An 18,713-nucleotide genomic window follows, 5' to 3' on the forward strand; every position below is an offset into this window, starting at 1 on the left:
ATCTAAAAAGTGCAAAGGACATGCAAAGATCTTAGAATAGCCAATAGTTTTGAAAAAGAAGAACAATATTACTGGATATCACGTCTTGAATAATCAAGACTGTGGGAAGTGAATATTGGTATAAAGGTACATATACACACACCAACAGAATAGAATCCAGAAACAGACTTACATGTGCTCTCACCAGTGAACACTCATATGGGGAAAAAAAAATAAACTGCCAACCATTAGTTAACAACAAACACAAGAGTCTGCTCAAAACAGACGATATACCTAAATATAAAAGCTAAAACTTGTAAAAGTTTTAGAAAACAGAAGTCTCTTGTGACCTTGACACATGCAAAGACTTCTTAGATGGGACACGAATAGTCAAAACCATAAAAGAAACTGATAAATTATACTTCAACAAAATTTAAAACTACTCAACAAAACACATTAAGATAAAAGACTAAAAAACACAAACTAGGAGAAAATATCACAGCACATGTATCTCACAAAAGACTTGATTCCAATATACATCAAGAATATACAAAATGCAAAGAGATTTAAAAAAGGGGGGGGCGGCGCCTGAGTGGCTCAGTCAGTTGGACGTCTGACTTTGGCCAGGTCATGATCCCACATCATGAGTTCAAGCCTCCCATCAGGCTCTGTGCTGACAGCTCAGAGCCTGAAGCCTGCTTCAGATTCTGTGTCTCCTTCTCTCTCTGCAGCTCACCCACTCAAGCTCTGTCACTGTCTCTCAAAAATGAATAAACATTAAAAAAATTTTTTTAAAGAATATACAAAATGCAATTAAGAAAATAATCCAATTAAAAATAGGTCAAGATTTGAACATATGTTTCACAAACAGAAGATAAACAAGTTGCCCATAAGCTCATGAAATCTGTTCAATATCATTAGTCATCACATAAATGTAAACTAAAACCACAAGAAAGCATCACTATACACCCACCACAAAGGTGAAAAGAAAAATGACTGACAACAATCAAATGCTGTGATGATGCAGAACAACTGGATCCATCATACATTGTTCACAGGAATGTACGATGGTACAACCACCACTATGGAAAGTATTTGGCAGTTTCTTACAAAGTTAAATATATAGCTTAACCACATGATCCAGCAATTTCACTCTTAGGTATTTACTCAAGGAAAATGAAAATATGCATCACTCGTAGGTATTTACTCAAGGAAAATGAAGGTTCACTGCAGTTTTGTTCATAATAGTCAAAAAGTATAAACACAAATATCCATCAAGAGAGGAAAAGATACAGGGCACCTGGGTGGCTGTGTCGCTTAGGGGTCCAACTCTTGGTTTCAGCTCAAGTCATGATCTCACAGTTCCTGAGATAGAGCCCCGCATTAGGCTCTGTGCTGAGTGTGGAACCTGCCTGGGATCTTCTCTCTCCCTCTCTGCCCTCCCTCATACACATGCACCCTCTCTCTCTCTCAAAATAAATGAACATTTAGGGGCGTCTGGGTGGCTTGGTCGGTTAAGCGTCCGACTTCGGCTCAGGTCATGATCTCACGGTCCGTGAGTTCGAGCCCCGCGTCGGGCTCTGTGCTGACAGCTCAGAGCCTGGAGCCTGTTTCAGATTCTGTGTCTCCCTCTCTCTCTGCTCATCCCCTGTTCATGGTCTGTCTCTCTCTGTCTCAAAAATAAATAAACGTTAAAAAAAAAAAATTAAAAAAAAAATAAATGAACATTTAAAAAAAAGAAAGATGGATACACACACACACACACACACACACACACACACACACACACACACACACAAATTCAAGGAACCAAAACTGTATAATGGGCAAAGCTACCCAATATATGTTTAACTGTAGTCTCAAAAAAGGAGAGGGGCACCTGGGTGGCTCAGTTGGTTGAGCGTCTCTTATTTCAGCTGGGGTCATGATCTCAGTTTGTGGGTTCGAGCCCTACATGGGGCTCCTCCACGGTGACAGTGGGAAACCTGCTTGAGATTCTGTCTCTCTCACTCTCTCTCTCAAAATAAATAAACATTAAAAAAAAAAAAAAAGAGTGAAGGAAGGGCACACAGAAAACAAAGAAACAGCTGAAACTTTTCCAAATGTAATAAAAACTAAAAACCCACAAATTCAATAAGCTCAAACAGAACATAAAGAAAACCTCTCCAAAACACGTAATTGCTGAAAAGCAACGAGAAAAATCTCAAAAGCATCAGGAAAACTAGAACCATTACATGCAAAGGAACAAAAGAATGACAGCAACTATGCAAATCAGAAAAGTTTTCATGTATTGAAAAAGTGTTAATCTAGAATTCTATACCTATCAAAAATGTCTTTCAAAATGAAGGTGACATAAAGAAAGAGCTCTTCAGAAAAACAAAATGAGCTATGAGAAAAATTCATAGATATGCTCTGCAAGAAATGTAGAGGTTCTTCAGGCAGGAGAAAATGGTATCTGCTGGAAATCTATATTTGGATCCAAGGGGAAGAATGACAAAAATGGTAAATATGACTTTTATACATTTTTAACCTCTTTAAATAATTATTTAAAGCAAAAATAGGAATCAAGTATAAGATTTCTAACATGTAGAAATAAATTGTATGACAATAGCAGCAAAGACCAGAAAAATGGAAGTATACTATCAGAAAAATCTTACATTATACTTGAAGTCATTTGTTATTTAAGGCAGATAAGTTAAATATATGTAATATAAACCCTAGAGCAGCAGTTCAAAAACATCATCTTAGGACTCTTTATACTAAGAGGCAGCAAACTTTTCCTATTAAGGGCTATACAATAAATATTGTAGGCTTTCTGGGCCATACACAGCCCATACAACAAGGGTCAATGAATTTCAGAGGACCGAAATAATATTGGTATGTTATGGGACTGTAACAGAATCAAATTAGAAATGAATAACACAAACATACTAGAAAAAGGCCCAAATAACTGGAGATGAAACAACATAGTTCTAAACAATCTATCAGTCAAAAAAAACAGAAGAAAATATTTAACTGCATAATAAAAACATAGTATATGAAAAATTGTGGATACAACCACAAGCAATTAAAGATAAATAATTTTAAGTGTCTACATGAACAAAGAAGATATAAAAAAAGTCCATGATTTAAAAAAAAAAAAATTTTTTTTTAACGTTTATTTATTTTTGAGACAGAGAGAGACAGAGCATGAACGGGGGAGGGTCACAGAGAGAAGGAGACACAGAATCTGAAACAGGCTCCAGGCTCTGAGCTGTCAGCACAGAGCCTGATGCGGGGCTCGAACCCACGGACCGTGAGATCATGACCTGAGCCGAAGTCGGACGCTTAACCGACTGAGCCACCCCGGTGCCCCAAAAAAAGTCCATGATTTAAGCACACACCTTAAAAAGCAATAAAATGAAGCAATGTAAATCCAAGGTAGGAAAAATGGAAATAATTTAAAAAGTAGGTATCAATAAAATAGAAAATAGGTAATATATCAACAGAGTCAAAAATTGAAAAGATTAACTGATAAATCCTTAGCAACACTAACCACCCTCCCCCCCCCCAAAAAAGCAAAGACACATTAGTATCAGGAATGAAGAGGGGGAATATCAACAAATAAAGATAAATACAAAAGAATAATTAATGATTATTCTGGCAATGACTATTATGCCAATAAATTCCATATATTTAAACAAATTTTCTCAAAGAGAAAAATCACCAAAATGGACATAAAAAAGAGAAAATCTAAATACCCTGTATCTATTAAAGAAACTGAGTATTAATCAAATTCCAACATAGAAAATCCAATTCCATATAATTTATCCATGAATTCTAATCAAGTACTTACAGAAATTATACTAATCTTACACAAACTCATTTAGAAAAGAAAGGGGAGGGAATACATCCCCAAATAAAAATACTAATATTCCTCATGAACATATATATGAATATCCTTTTTAAAAAAATGAAGGACGCCTGGATGGCTCTGTTGGTTGAGCATACAACATCAGCTCAGGTCATGATCTCGTGGTCTGTGAGTTTGAGGCCTGAGTCAGGCTTTGTGCTAACAGCTCAGAGCTGGAGCTGCTTCAGGTTCTGTATCTCCCTCTCTCTCCGCTCCTCTCCCACTTGCGCTCTCTCTCTCTCAAAAATAAACACTAAAAAAATAGTAATAATTTTAAAATGAGAAAATAAAATCCAGCAATATATAAATGAGATAAATACATGATTTAATGGGTTTGTCCCATTCTCCAAGTGTTTGTCAACCCCTCTAAAATTCTTTCACAGAGTCAACACAATCAAAGCTGTTTTCATAATACCAAGGAAGTTACTGTCCCTTGTTCATTGTGCAGACACTTGCACTAATAGTGCAAAAAATTTTAACAGTTTAACACATATCAAAGTAATGACATCAAATGAACTGGTAAAAATGATTATTAAATCTCAACCTTTGAGTACATTCCTTTTTCATATTCTGTGCTATGGAATGGGAAGCATCCAATAAAAAAAATAAAAATAAAAACTTAACTTCTGGCAACCAAGATCTCCTTCAGTAGGTGAATAAACTGTGGTATATCCAGAAAATGGACTATTATTCATCGCTAAAAAGAACTGAACTATCAAAGCCATGAAAAGGCATGGAGGAAACTTAAATGTAGATTACTAAGTGAAAGAAGTCAATCTGAAAAGTCCAGATACTGTAAGATTCCAATATGGGACATTCTGGAAAAAGGCCAACCCATGAGACAATGAAAATATCAGTGGTTATCAGAGGGTTGAAGGGAAGAAGGGATCAGGCACAGCATACAGAATTTGGGGCGGGGGGGGGGGGGGGGGGGACAGTAAAACTATTCTGTAATGATACCATATTAGCGAATACATGTCATTATACATTTGTCCAAACTCACAGGATATGCAACACCAAGAATGAAACCTAATGTAAACCATGGATTTGGGTACCAATGATGTGTCAATGCATGTTGATCAATTACAACAAATGTGCCAAATTATGTGTAGGGGATGTTGGTAATGGAGAAGGCTCTGCATGTGTAGGGAGGAGGATATGTGGGAAAGCTCTGTATCTTCCACTTAGTTTTTGCTATGAACCTAAAACTGTTCTAAAAAACAAAATCTGGGGCACCTGGGTGGCGCAGTCGGTTAAGCGTCCGACTTCAGCCAGGTCACGATCTCGCGGTCTGTGAGTTCGAGCCCCGCATCGGGCTCTGGGCTGATGGCTCAGAGCCTGGAGCCTGTTTCCGATTCTGTGTCTCCCTCTCTCTCTGCCCCTCCCCCGTTCATGCTCTGTCTCTCTCTGTCCCAAAAATAAATAAAAAACGTTGAAAAAAAAATTAAAAAAAAAAAAAATCTGTTTTAAAAAAAAAAAAAAAAAAATCAATGAGAACAACATATCTGCATACCAAAGTATGATTATTTTCTTCAGGATAAGCTTTCATAAATGTCTGAGTTGCAAACTAGTTCTAGCAACTAGTTCGTTGCTTTCTTTTTAATTTTTTTTAATGTTTATTTTTGAGAGAGAGAGAGAGAGACAGAGAGGAGGGAAGGAGGGGCAGAGAGGGAAGGAGACACAGATTCCAAAGCAGGCTCTAGACTCTGAGCTGTCAGCACATAGCCCGATGCAGGGCTGGAACTCATGAACCGTGAGATCATAACCTGAGCCAAAGTTGGATGGTTAACCGACTGAGCCACCCAGGCACCCCTGGAGTAGTTGCTTTTGTAATGAAATACCATTTTTACTTACAACAACTACAAATTATGGGTTTTTATACTTGACTATTTAGCCAACATTTTCTCAAAAATAAATGAAGTGAGCTTGATGCCTTAGGAAAAACGGACTATAGTTGATGACAAAATTAGAGCTTTTGCGTGAAAATTAGAATGTTACATCTGTCACTAGGTACTTGGCAGCTCTATGTACTGTTGAGGTTGGTGGTGATATTAATGAAAGCCATTTTTTGGTATTGTATATTAAAATACATTAACATATGTAAGATCTAAAAAACTTAGGAAACGAGTCTTTTCCAAATGACCAATACATGATGTTACAAAATCATGCACAAGAATTAAGATCCACTGTAAGTGCAAAACAGACAAATAGATGTTTATGTTGGAAAGGTCACTGATGTGGTTTCTACCACAAACTAACCAATTATAAACTATCACATGTTAAGTTCTGGTGTACTAGGAAAGAAGAATGTTCACGATTTTATCTTAAAAGACCACTCCCTTTTCCCACTATTTGACTATGTGAGGCCAGATTTCTTATAAATACTTCAACCAAAACAACATATCACAACATACTGAATGAAGAAACAAATATGAGAGTTCAATTATCTTCTAATTAAGCTAGCTTTTTTTTAAGTTTTTTTTTTTTAACATTTTATTTATTTTTGAGACAGGGAGAGACAGAGCATGAACAGGGGAGGGTCAGAGAGAGGGAGACACAGAATCTGAAACAGGCTCCAGGCTCTGAGCTGTCAGCACAGAGCCCGACGCAGGGCTCGAACTCACGGACTGTGAGATCATGACCTGAGCCGAAGTCGGCCGCTTAACCGACTGAGCCACCCAGGCGCCCCAAGCTAGCTTTTAAAGAGATTTGCAAAAACATAGAACGCTGCCAGTCATTTCATGTATTTTTTGGAAAACATTTACAAAAAAAAATTAACATGTAATGCGTCTGTTATTGTTATTTCTAAATAGTTTAATTTCAGTTTTAATTTCTAATATATCAATAGATATAACTCACATATACAAAACTCTTTGGGGTTTAGAAATAATATTAGAGTATAAATGGGGTCACAAACACCAAAAAGTATGAAAGCCACACATCCCAGGAATGCCAGGTTTAACAATTAAAAATCAAGAAGACTAACCAGATTATCAGAGTAAAGTAGGAAAATCATATGACCTTTTTAATAACCACAAAAAGCACTTAACAAAATTCAACAGCCATTCATAATTTAAAAGGTCTTCATGAAATGAGTGAGCTAGAATAAAACAAAGATGCCCATTTTCATCACTTTCTATTCAACAATGTGTTAGAAGTCCTAGCCCAGGGAAGTATGGCAATAAAAAGAAACAAATCTTAAAGACTGGAAAGGAAGAAGTAAAAATAACTCTATTTGCAGAAAACATGCACATGTACATAAAAAGCCCCAAGGGGATCTAGAAAGTAACTACTCAAAGTATTAAGTGAATTTAGTAAGGTCAGGATAAAAATAAACCGATCTACCCATGAACTAGAAAACAAAATTTTTTTAAAATATCATTTTCAACAGCCAAGAAACACTACATTCCAAGAATCTAACAAAAACCATGAAGATCTCTATCTACACAGAGAAGCTACACAATTCTGCTAAGAGAATATAAAGGCCTAAATAGAGTACATCATAGTTAAGCATTTTAATACTCAATAGGAAGATGCCCATTCTCCCCAAAATGAACTACAGAACCAATACAATCTCAAAATTCCAGGAGTCCATTTGTAAAAATTAACAGACTTATTCTAAAATTAGAAGAAAATGCAAAGAAGCTAAAATATTCTGGCAGAGGTTGGAGAACTTAATCTCATTTCAAGACTTACAAATTTTAGTAACTAAGTTGTAATCAAATGTATCAATGACACAGGAGTCCAAAAATACAATTCCAAGTGATTTTCAAGAAAGACTCCAAGATGAGTCAACGGGAAAAGGCAAGTATTTTCAACAGATAGTGCTGGAACATATATATACATATATATGGAAAAAGGCATTTAGAATGTATTTTGGTATAATAATTAAGAAATTGCATTATAATAAGTGTTATGATAATACTTACATTTTTTATTTTGATGTTTCCCCAATCATCATCCTGTTTTAAAGACAAATAAAAAACATTTAACCATGGCTGTATAAATTGAACATATTCTAATAATCAACTAATTTTAAAGGTATCCAGGGGCACCTGGGTGGCTCAGTCAGTTAAGTGTCTGACTCTTGACTTCAGCTCAGGTCATGATCTCACAGTTGATGGATTCAAAGCCCCATGTTGGGCTCTGCACTGACAGTGTGGAACCTACTTGGGATTCTCTCTCTCTTCTCTCTCTGCCCCTCCCCCACTCTCTCTCAAAAGAAATAAACTTTAAAAAACAACAAAAAAAGCTACTCCAAAACAGTTTTTTCTTTATGTACATTTTACTTAAAATTACTATAATCAAAAATACTTGGGGGTGGGGGGGTGGCACCTGGCTGGCAGGGTTGAGCATCCCAACTCTTGATTTCAGTTCAAGTCATGGTCTCACAGTTCCTGGGATGGGGGCCCGACTTCGGGCTCTGCACTGACAGTGGGAGCCTGCTTGGGATTCTCAGTCTCCCTCTCTCTCTGCCCCTCCTCCACTCTCACACACAAGGGCACACATGCACAGTCTTAAAGCCAGTAAGTCTAACAATTGCTTAAACTACAAAAGCCACAATCTAAAAGACAATAAACCTAACAGTTCCAAAAAGACTAAAAAACATTTGATGACAGATACTAATTTTTTTGCATGTTTGTTGCATGTATACAACTAGCAAAGCTAATAACTAGCTTACAAGACAGGAATGAAGAGTAATTTATAAAATAAGATCTACATAATTAGAACAATTATATAATTTATTACCAAAAGTAGGAGATTCTTAGGAATCAAAGTGCTATTAAAAATTATACCAGGGGGGTGCCTGGGTAGCTCAGTTGGTTAAGTGTCTAACTTCAACTTTGGCTCAAGTCATGAGTTTGAGCCCCACATCAGGCTCTCTGTTGTCAGTGCAGAGCCCACTTCAGATCCTCTGTCCCTCTCCCTCTCAGCACCTCCCCCACTCACACTCTCTCTCCCAAAAATAAATAAACATTAAGAAAAAATTATACCAGGATTACCAGAGGCAAACTAACCCTTAATAATATCTGCTGTGTCTACAAATGTTTTTCAAATCCTAAATTTCACATCTATGAAGCAATTAAATACTTTTACCTCAATATATTCAATTAAAACCAGATATTTTTTTTCATGCCATGATTGGCCCACAGGTATTTTGCCTAACCTCAGTACTTTTCCTTTTTTTTTTTTTCTTCCAAGACTTATTTAAACTCAAGTTAGTTAACATAAAGTGTAGTATTGGTTTCAGGAGTAAATTTAGTGATTCATCATTTATATACAACACCCAGTGCTCACCACAAGCACCTCCTTAATGCCCATTACCCATTTAGCCCAACCCTCCCACGAACCTCCCCTCCTACAACCCTCAGTTTGTTCTCTAAAGTGAAGAATCTCTTATGGTTTGCCTCCCTCTGTTTTTATTATTTTATTTTTTCTTCCCTTCACCTATGTTCATCTACTTTGTTTCTTAAACTCCACATATGTTACTCCTTCCCTTTTACTGAAGATGCCAGGCACTCAATATGCTTCCCTTTGATGGTGCCACTAATTAGCTCTCTGGACACCCTGCTTTAAAGCCCAACAGTAACTTCCTAAATGCCCTTCTCAGTTTAAGGGTTATTACTACAAATCATAAGGAATGTTAACTATATATGCTCCCTCAGATCACTTAGTTATCTGAGCTCACACAAAATTGGAAAATGAACCCAGATCTGCCTGACTTGTAAATCTTCTGGTGCCTTACTATATATTACTTAAATCTCTCCGACACTGGGGTGCCTGGGAGGCTCAGCTTATTAAAGATGGACATGAGGGGCGCCTGGGTGGCTCAGTCGGTTGAGCGGCCGACTTCGGCTCAGGTCAATGTCTCACGGTCCGTGAGTTCGAGCCCCGCGTCGGGCTCTGTGCTGACAGCTCAGAGCCTGGAGCCTGCTTCAGATTCTGTGTCTCTCTCTCTCTCTGACCCTCCCCCGTTCATGCTCTGTCTCTCTCTGTCTCAAAAATAAACAAACATTAAAAAAAAAAAAATTTTAAAGATGGACATGAGCTCAGGTCATGATCTCACAGTTTGAGTTCGAGTCCCGCATCAGGCTCTCTACTATGAGTGCAGAGCCCACTTCTGGATCCTCTGTCTCCCTCTCTTTCTGCTCCTTCCTCCTTCCCTCTCAAAAATAAACACTTAAAATAATAATAATCTCTCTGATGCTAAGTTTTCTCATTTATGAAATTATAAAACACATTTATTCTCATTTTTAAAATACATATAGGTGAGAATTAAATAAAAGAAAAGCCTGGAACAGAATAAGTATTCAGTAAGTGATAACTATCAGTAGTCAGTTTCATTTAATTACCATTTTTCTGTAATTCTCCACAGTACACCACCAGTATACAGCTCATCACAAATTAGGTTACCAACCTCCCTAATGACCAAAAGCTCATACTGTAACTTGGAGGGAAAACAATGTTTTCTTCACCAACATCTCTTACTGCCCAGCTTACAGGGGCAACCAAGCCCTATCTCTATAGTTACCTACAGCTCTTCAGTATTTCATACCTAACTCTTGAGGATAGTACCTTTTTAAAACTATACTTACATAGTATTACAAACAATAATACTTGCATCTTTTTGTGGCCCATCACCAATGATGCCAGTAAGCTTAAACTCATAATTGTAGTCAATGTGATCATTCCAAGGGAAAATTATGTTCCCTGCTCTTTTTAAGCAAAATTTTTTGTCACCAAGTAGGTGTTAGATAGTAATTACTCTTAAGTGATAGGAGCTCCTTTTTAATGAGTAGAATGCAAAACAGGCCAAAATAAAAAATTAACAGTTTTCCAGTATTCCAGAACTGGGGCTTTGGTGAAGATGTTGTAATACTTTGATTTACAACATTTGAATGTATGTACAAAAATACTTTCTGTGGTCTTTTCCTTTTAAGCAACTTCCATATTTCTAACAGAGATAAAATTTTCTCCACTCCTATAACAGGAAATTACTAAGGATATATACACAGATTTTTGTATTTGTCTAAACAAAATACTTTTAACACACCCTCACAGGAAAAAAATCCAAACAGAGATACATGGAAAGTTCCACACTCCTCTGACCCCCCAGGAGTATTCACTGATACAATGCATTTTAAAATAAAAATTTTGATGATGCTTTAATGTTCTTTCCTACACTAACATGAATAAAACCACTTTAATCTCATAGACTATATACTCTCACCAAATAAAATACCTCAACTGCTGCATTTTCTGGTCTTTGCAGTCATTATATAATATCATATAATGAAAATTTGGACTTTACCTTCAACGTTCCTCCTTTCACCATAACTTTCTGTCTGGCCGGCTGGACTCCAGTCAGTGCAAAAAGCTGAGCCTTGAACACCATTGGAGGTTCATCAGTGTTCAATTCTACACCTTCAAACTTCTCCTTTCCCCATTTCACAGTAACTGGAAATAAAACCATAATTTACTTTTTTAATTTATAAAATAACAGGACTTTAGATTTAGAAGATCCCCAGGGAACCTATTAGTTTGGCTTTCAAGAACTAGCCTGTCATTCCTCTTAATATGCTCACAATGCCTACCTTATCAGGAATGATGTGAATGCAGTAGGTCCTGAATAAAATTTAAATGAATCTAACCCAACTTCTTACTTGACACAGAAATGGGGTCTGAACATGACTGATTCACTAACATCACAAAATAGTAAATATTCAAGTCTTCTGAATCCTACCCTAATAATCTCAGCAAAATATGATCACACTGAAATACTTCCCACAATGAGGTTCAAGGACTTCAAAATATGTTTAACTAAGCAACTATTAAAATTAGTACATACAACTGGAATAGAAAAATAAAGTTTAGAAAGATAATTTGAGAGAAGAAAAAAATGCTTGTAAAAATAAAGCATATTTAAAACAGGTCAAGGAATACAGATTCTGGATTATAAGAAAAGCTCCATGGGAGAATTGAAAGGTGTGGTTCCTAAGCCAGAAGTGGTCAAATATTAAGAAAAATCCAAAGATACAATTATTAAAAAATCCTACTTTAATCATTTGGATGGCTATTAAAAAAGAAGAAGAGAAAGAAAATACCAAGTGCTGCTGAGGATGTAAATAAACTGGAACCCTTTATATTCCTGATGGGAATATAAAATACAGTACAGCCACTGTGGAAAAGGTATGGAGGGTCTTTAAAAAATTAAACTTACCATGTGATCCAGCAATTCCATTTCTAAATATATACCCAAAAGTGTGAAGCAAGGACTCAAATGAATATTTGTACACCCAGTGTTTACAGCACATTATTCTGAATAACCTAAAAGATGTGAGCAATCCAAGTGTCCATCAACAGATGAACAAAATACGGTACAGACATACAATGGACAGTATTCAGCTTTAAAAAGTAATGAAATTCAGGGGTGCCTAGGTGACTCAGTCAGTTGAGCATGTGACCCTTGATTTAGGCTCAAGTCATATCCCAGGGTCATAGGACTGAGCCCCAGGTCAGGCTCCATGCTGAGCGTGGAGCCTACCTATGATTCTTTTTTCTCTGTCCCTCTACCCCTCTCCCCACCTTGTCTATGCACGTACTCTAAGATAAAAAAAATTAAAAGTAATCAAATTCTTACACCTGCTATACAACATGGATGATACACTAAGCAAAATAAGCCAGATACAAAAGGACAAATACTATGATTTCCCTTATGTAAGGTACCTACAGTAGTCAAATTCATAGAGACAGAAAGTAGAATGGAGGCTGCCAGGAGTTGTGGGTGAGGGGAAATGCAGAGTTATTTTTAAAAGGTACAGAGTTTCAGTCTAGGAACATGAAAAAGTTCTGAAGGTAGACGGTGATGATAGTCACACAACAACATGAATGTACTTAATGACAAAAAAAAAAGGTACACTTAAAAATGGTTAAAATAGGGGCACCTGGGTGGCTCAGTCGCTTAAGTGTCCGACTTGGGCTCAGGTCAAGATCTCATGGTTTGTGAGTTCAAGCCCTGCATCAGGCTCTATACTGTCAGTGCAGAGCCTGCTTTGGATCCTCTGTCCCCACCTCTCCCCCCAACGTTGTGCATGTGCACACACTCTTCTCTCCCAAAAATAAATATTTTTTAGGGGTGCCTGGGTGGCTCAGTCAGTAGGGCGTCTGACTTCAGCTCAGGTCATGATCTCATGGTTTGTGGGTTCTGGCACCACATCGGGCTCTGTGCTCACAGCTCAGAGCCTGGAGCCTGCTTCGGATTCTGTGGTCTCCCTCTCTCTCTGCCCCTACCCCACTCACATTCTGTCTCTAGCTCTCAAAAATAAATTAAAATGGTAAAAAAAAAAATGTTTAATAAACATTTTTTAAAATAGTATTTTATGTTACATATATTTATCATATGATAAAAAAATTTCAATCTGCCTCAAAAAAGAGCTAACTTTTAAAATACATAAGAAGAGGGGCGCCTGGGTGGCTCAGTCGGTTAGGCGTCTGACTTTGGCTTGGGTCATGATCTCACGGTCCCAGAGTTTGAGCCCCACATCGGGCTCTGTGCTGGCAGCTCAGAGCCTGGAGCCTGCTTCGGATTCTGTGTCTCCCTCTTTCTCTCTACCCCTCCCCCACTCACGCTCTGTCTCTGTCAAAAATTAATAAACATTAAAAAAATTAAAATACATAAGAAGAAGTAATAGTTGGTTTCCACTGAAAACTTCACACCTATTCAAATGAAAATCTCACAATAGTTGTCTGTTTTCCTGTAAGACCAAAATATGAACAACTAATCCTTACTATAAATCCCAATTCTTTCACCAATTCAATTAATGTGTTTAGCATTCATTCAATAAGCCCAGTAACAAGTATTGGGGAGACTCTATGAACCTTGAATCTAGTAAGAAGAGAGACTGGAGGAGAAAAAGTTAAAATAATTAACAATACCATATAAATATTATAAATGCTCCAAGATCACAAAGGAAAGCTTCATGAGTGAAGAACAATTTCCTGGAAAAAGTGATAACTTTTAGTTACAACTATCAACTTTTTTTTTTAATTTTTTTTTTTTAATGTTTATTTTTGAGACAGGGAGAGACAGAGCATGAGCAGGGGAAGGGCAGAGAGAGAGGGAGACACAGACTCCAAAGCAGGCTCCAGGCTCTGAGCTGTCAGCACAGAGCCCTACACGGGACTCAAACTCACAGAGTGCGAGATCATGACCTGAGCTGAAGTCCGATGCTCAACTGACTGAGCCACCCAGGTGCCCACAACTTTTTTTTTTTAACATGTTTATTTATTTATTTTTGAGAGACAGCACACACTCAAGCCGGGGAGGGGCAGACAGAGAGGGCGAGAATCCCAAGCAGCCTCCACGCCAGCTGCACAGAGCCCAATGAGGGACTTGATCTCATAAGCCATGAGATCATGACCTGAGCTGAAATCAAGAGTCAGATGTTTAACTAATAGTTATAGGGGTGCGTTTGGCTATCAACTTTGAGTTGAGTCTCAAAGAAAAAATTAGATGTTATCCAGACACTTTGGATATATAAGCATTCCTGGAAAAGATAAGAAAAACATCAAAAGCATAAAACTGCATTATGTGTTCTGAGATTTAAGTAATTCCCAGAGGGGTAAGAAGCTGGAACTGGAAACTGGCCAAGGATCAAGTCAAGAAAGATAAATAAGTCATGCTAAAACATACAGGCGTTGGGCTTTATGTTATAGAAATGTAAAATTCCTGAAAGGTTTTTTTTAAAGGCCACTTCAGTCTATTTTGAACATTGTTATCACTCTAGCAGCAGGTGGGGAAATGGGTTTGAAGAGGGCACAACTGTAATCTTGAAATAAGCAAGGAACATAGAACAATAGCACAAGAAAAAAACAGGACAAAACCAAAACAGTGTTAGAAATAATGAAGAAGAGGGGCACCTGGGTGGCTCAGTTGGTTGAGCGTGCGACTTGGCTCAGGTCATGATCTCACGGTTTGTGAGCTCAAGCCCCATGTCTGGCTCTGTGCTGACAGCTCAGAGCCTGCAGCCTTCTTCAGATTCTGTGTCTCCCTCACTCTCTGCCCCTCCCCCGCTCATGCCGTGTGTGTGTGTGTGTGTGTGTGTGTGTGTGTGTGTGTGTGTGTGTGTGTGTGTCTCTCTCTCTCTCTCTCTCTCTCAAAAATAAATATTAAAAAAAAAATTTAAGAAATAATGAAGAACCCATCTGAAATTGACTTAGCTGTGTCACCATGAACAAGTTACTTTAATTTTTTGCTCACCCATCAAAGAGAATCCTACCAGTATCACAGGATTATGTTGAAGATTGAAACAAAGCAACGTTATAAAAACACTAGCTTTGTGCCAGGTATACATATTAATTTTTATGGCACTTATCCTTACCCATATACCAATCTGGATATTTAATTTTTTACTAAAACTTATGAAATGGTACTTAAAACGTTCTCATTTTAATATAGAGGTTTTTGCAGAACCTGATATACAGAATCTCAAAATGGAGAAGTCAAAGGAAGAAACCTTAGAAATCTACCCCAATTCTCTCATTTTGGAAATAAGGAAAAGATATGATTAAATATTTAAGATAGAACTTAATGTTTAAGATAGAAAGTTTGGTAAATATTAAGTATTTTTGAGGGGAACAGAGAGATGTTGGTAGTGTGTTTACATATTAGCATACACTGGTATTTATTGCCATTACTTAATTGATAACCCCTCAGTTCTCCATTGCATAAATAGAATATTTCAAGTACCATTCTACTGTTAATCATGGCTTTAGAAAGACATAGAGAAATCATTAAAGCATTCAAGATTCTAGAACATCAAGAATCAACCTCGAGATTAAACATTATTCCTTTGTTTCATACCATTCTTTGAAAATGCTGAATCTTCAATAAAGGAATCATGATAAAGTCAGGAATGGCCAATGAATCACACATCCATAGCTAACCGAAGCCACTACATACATTTCAGGTGCCATTTTGAATAAGACTAAGAAACAGCAAGGGCCATTAACTAAGTGAAAATGTGATCCCTGGCCAATACCTTGGAGCAAAATAAAATAAAACAAAAACTGTCAAACGCCATTTAAAAGGAAATTACGCCTGTGGATATCTGTATTCATCTAAGTCTCAATGCTAACGCTATGCTTCAGACACAGAAGCCCAATGTAACGTCTGATGAAATGAAAGCAAAGCAAAAAGTTCGCAGTATGCCTCAGGATAAAACTGAAATTGGTATAAAAAGGATGCCTGAGCCAAAGGCTGCAAAGGGTAAGCTATGGGAAGCTACTGACAGAAACCCCAAGCACGATGAAAGCTAACCTTCCATCTCCGGTCCTTCCATCCCACCCTTACCCCTCCCTTCCACAGCTACCACTAATGAGCCCAAGAAAAGCCCCGCTACACCTCTAGCCTGCTCCCGGGTGCCTCAGGACACACCCTCACCTCTCCCGGTTCACTAGGACAGCGACAGAAACTATTCTGCAGAGTCACCACTCCAAGTGGCTGACTTGCGCTCCCCATCTCCACTCCCCCACCCACCCAGGGCCAGGAGGGGCAGCAGTCCCTCAAGCTGCAGAGCTCAGAAATAGCGGGCAGAGAGAAAGGGGCCAGGGTCATCGCCACGCCGCAGTCACCCCGACGCACGCCTTCCCGATCCCCTCCCCCGTCCCGTTCTCAGCCGGGTGCCCGGCCTGAAGGCCAGGCCTACTCAGAGGCCTAGCACAGAACGGAACCGCAGGGCGAGCGGAGAGCTCACCTGAATAAAGCGGCATGGCGGCACAAAGGGCGGCGGCGGCGGCGCAGGAAGGCTGGGCCTGGCAAGGGCGTCGAAGGGAAAGGGACGCGATGAAGCTGTGGCGGCGGCCAAGGCGGAGGCGCGGTAGTGGCGGCAGCACGGGTGCGACGAGAGTCTCATTCAAACCGGCCACTGACGATGACGCAGCAACACGCAGTTTACCCGCCCACGGAGCCACAGGGCAACTGCAGGAGAAGACCCAGCGCAGAGCCGGCGAGGCGGGGCCTACTGGATGGAAAGCCAGGAGAGGCGGGGGCGCGCGAGGCGGGGGCGGACAAATGCGAGCCTGTGGCCCCTGCACCCGTACAGGTGCACGCCTGCGCAATGCACGCCGCTGCCCAGCGCCCACCTCAAAGTGGGCCAGGCCTCGCCCTGCCTGGTCCCCGCCGAAGTGCGGAGTTGGTTTTCTGGCGGCTGTCTTTTTTAAAAAGTCTTTCTCCCTTTTTTTTAAAGAGTGGTTCGGCTTGAGACGGGCATTTTTTTTTCTTGTTAATATAGGCGGGAGAAGAGCTGAGAGAGGCCTCGCTCCGCCCCTCACCTGAGTCTGTCTGCTTATTAATAAAAATATCCAACTCTCCCTCTCTGGATTTTGTGACAAATGCGTGTCAAAAAGCTTTGCATACTGCGGAGATAGGTCAGCCTTGATTGTAACGTATTACTGTTGTTTTTAACAACCGTTTCAGACCCTAGGTTGGATCCAGTAAGATAGAAAAAATGCCCTAAGATAGTCGGGAGTTACCTGTAGCCCTCCACTTATTGGTCTTGGACCTGTTCCCCCAGGAAACAGAATTTGAATACATGGTTTCTGAGGCCTCTTCAAACTCTAAATTATCCTGGGAGAGGGAAATTCAAGCATTCTAATTGAGAAGAAGGCCTGTAAATGAAAGGAGAAATTTCAAAGAAATTCGAATTATATTTGAGGTACTTCTTGAGGTAACAGGGACTTTATAATGACCCCAAATTCTGAAAAAGTATTTTTTTTTAATTTTTTTTTAACGTTTTATTTATTTTTGAGACACGGAGAGACAGAGCATGAACAGGGGGGGTCAGAGAGAGAGAGGGAGACACAGAATCCGAAACAGGCTCCAGGCTCTGAGCTGTCAGCACAGAGCCCGACGCGGGGCTCGAACTCACGGACTGCAAGATCATGACCTGAGCCGAAGTCGGCCGCCTAACCGACTGAGCCACCCAGGCGCCCCTGAAAAAGTATTTAAACTGTCCATATTGCAAAACATAAAAATGATGTCTGTAATATTAAGTGGAAAGATTATGACAAATTTATTGAGCATTATGATTTTAAGTACATAAGATTAATGGTCATAAAGACTTGTTTGAATCCAGTTGTTACTAGCTGTGTGACCTCTCTGAACCTCAGTTTCCTTCTCTATTAAATCAAGGGAATAATATCTACATTATAGGATTGTTATGAGAATTAAATAAGATCATACACAGAAGATGCTTAGCAGAGTGCATTGTACCTAGTACACCACAAATATCTATTACAGATTATACAATAAAAACTGAAGAGGGAATTTGTATGGTATGGTTAGAGTAGTGGTCTATGGGTAGTTTTATTCTCTATTTTCCAAATGTTTAGTCATATAGTTGTATAAAATATACCTGTTTATTTCATTTTAATTCCAGTATATTAACATACAGTGTTATGTTAGTTTTAAATGTACAATATAGTGAGTCAGCAATTCAATACAGCACACACTGCTCATCACAAGTGCACTCCTTGATCCCCACCACCTATTTCACCCACTCCTGACCCCCCTCCCCTCTGGTAACTATTACTTTGTTCTCTGTAGTTAAGAGTCTGTTTCCTGGCTTGTCTCTCTCTTTTTTCTGAAATGTAGCTTTAAAAATATATTGGATATGGGTGCCTGGGTGGCTCAGTCAGTTGGGCATCCGACTTCAGCTCAGGTCATGATCTTACAGTTCGTGAGTTCGAGTCCTGCGTCGGGCTCTGTGCTGACAGCTCAGAGCCTGGAGCCTGCTTTGGATTCTGTGTCTCCCTCTCTCTCTGCCCCTCCCCAGCTTGCTCT

At 38.9% G+C, this 18,713-nt stretch overlaps 1 protein-coding gene across 1 annotated transcript in view; it reads right to left on the minus strand.

Moving 5' to 3' along the window:
• USP14 (ubiquitin specific peptidase 14) overlaps positions 1–16,888 on the minus strand; it is a 49,946-nt gene extending 33,058 nt beyond the window's left edge. Inside the window, exons 1-3 of the mRNA XM_019418338.2 lie at positions 16,627–16,888; positions 11,184–11,329; positions 7,801–7,833 (exon numbers count right to left, since the gene is read on the minus strand). Of these exons, the coding sequence (XP_019273883.1) occupies positions 7,801–7,833; positions 11,184–11,329; positions 16,627–16,642 (195 nt within the window). The 5' untranslated portion in view covers positions 16,643–16,888. The remainder of the gene's footprint in view (positions 1–7,800; positions 7,834–11,183; positions 11,330–16,626) is intronic.
• Positions 16,889–18,713: the final 1,825 nt, after the last annotated feature.

Source organism: Panthera pardus, unplaced genomic scaffold (assembly GCF_024362965.1).
Source record: "Panthera pardus isolate Hobbes unplaced genomic scaffold, ASM2436296v1 HiC_scaffold_15, whole genome shotgun sequence".
Taxonomy (NCBI): domain Eukaryota; kingdom Metazoa; phylum Chordata; class Mammalia; order Carnivora; family Felidae; genus Panthera; species Panthera pardus.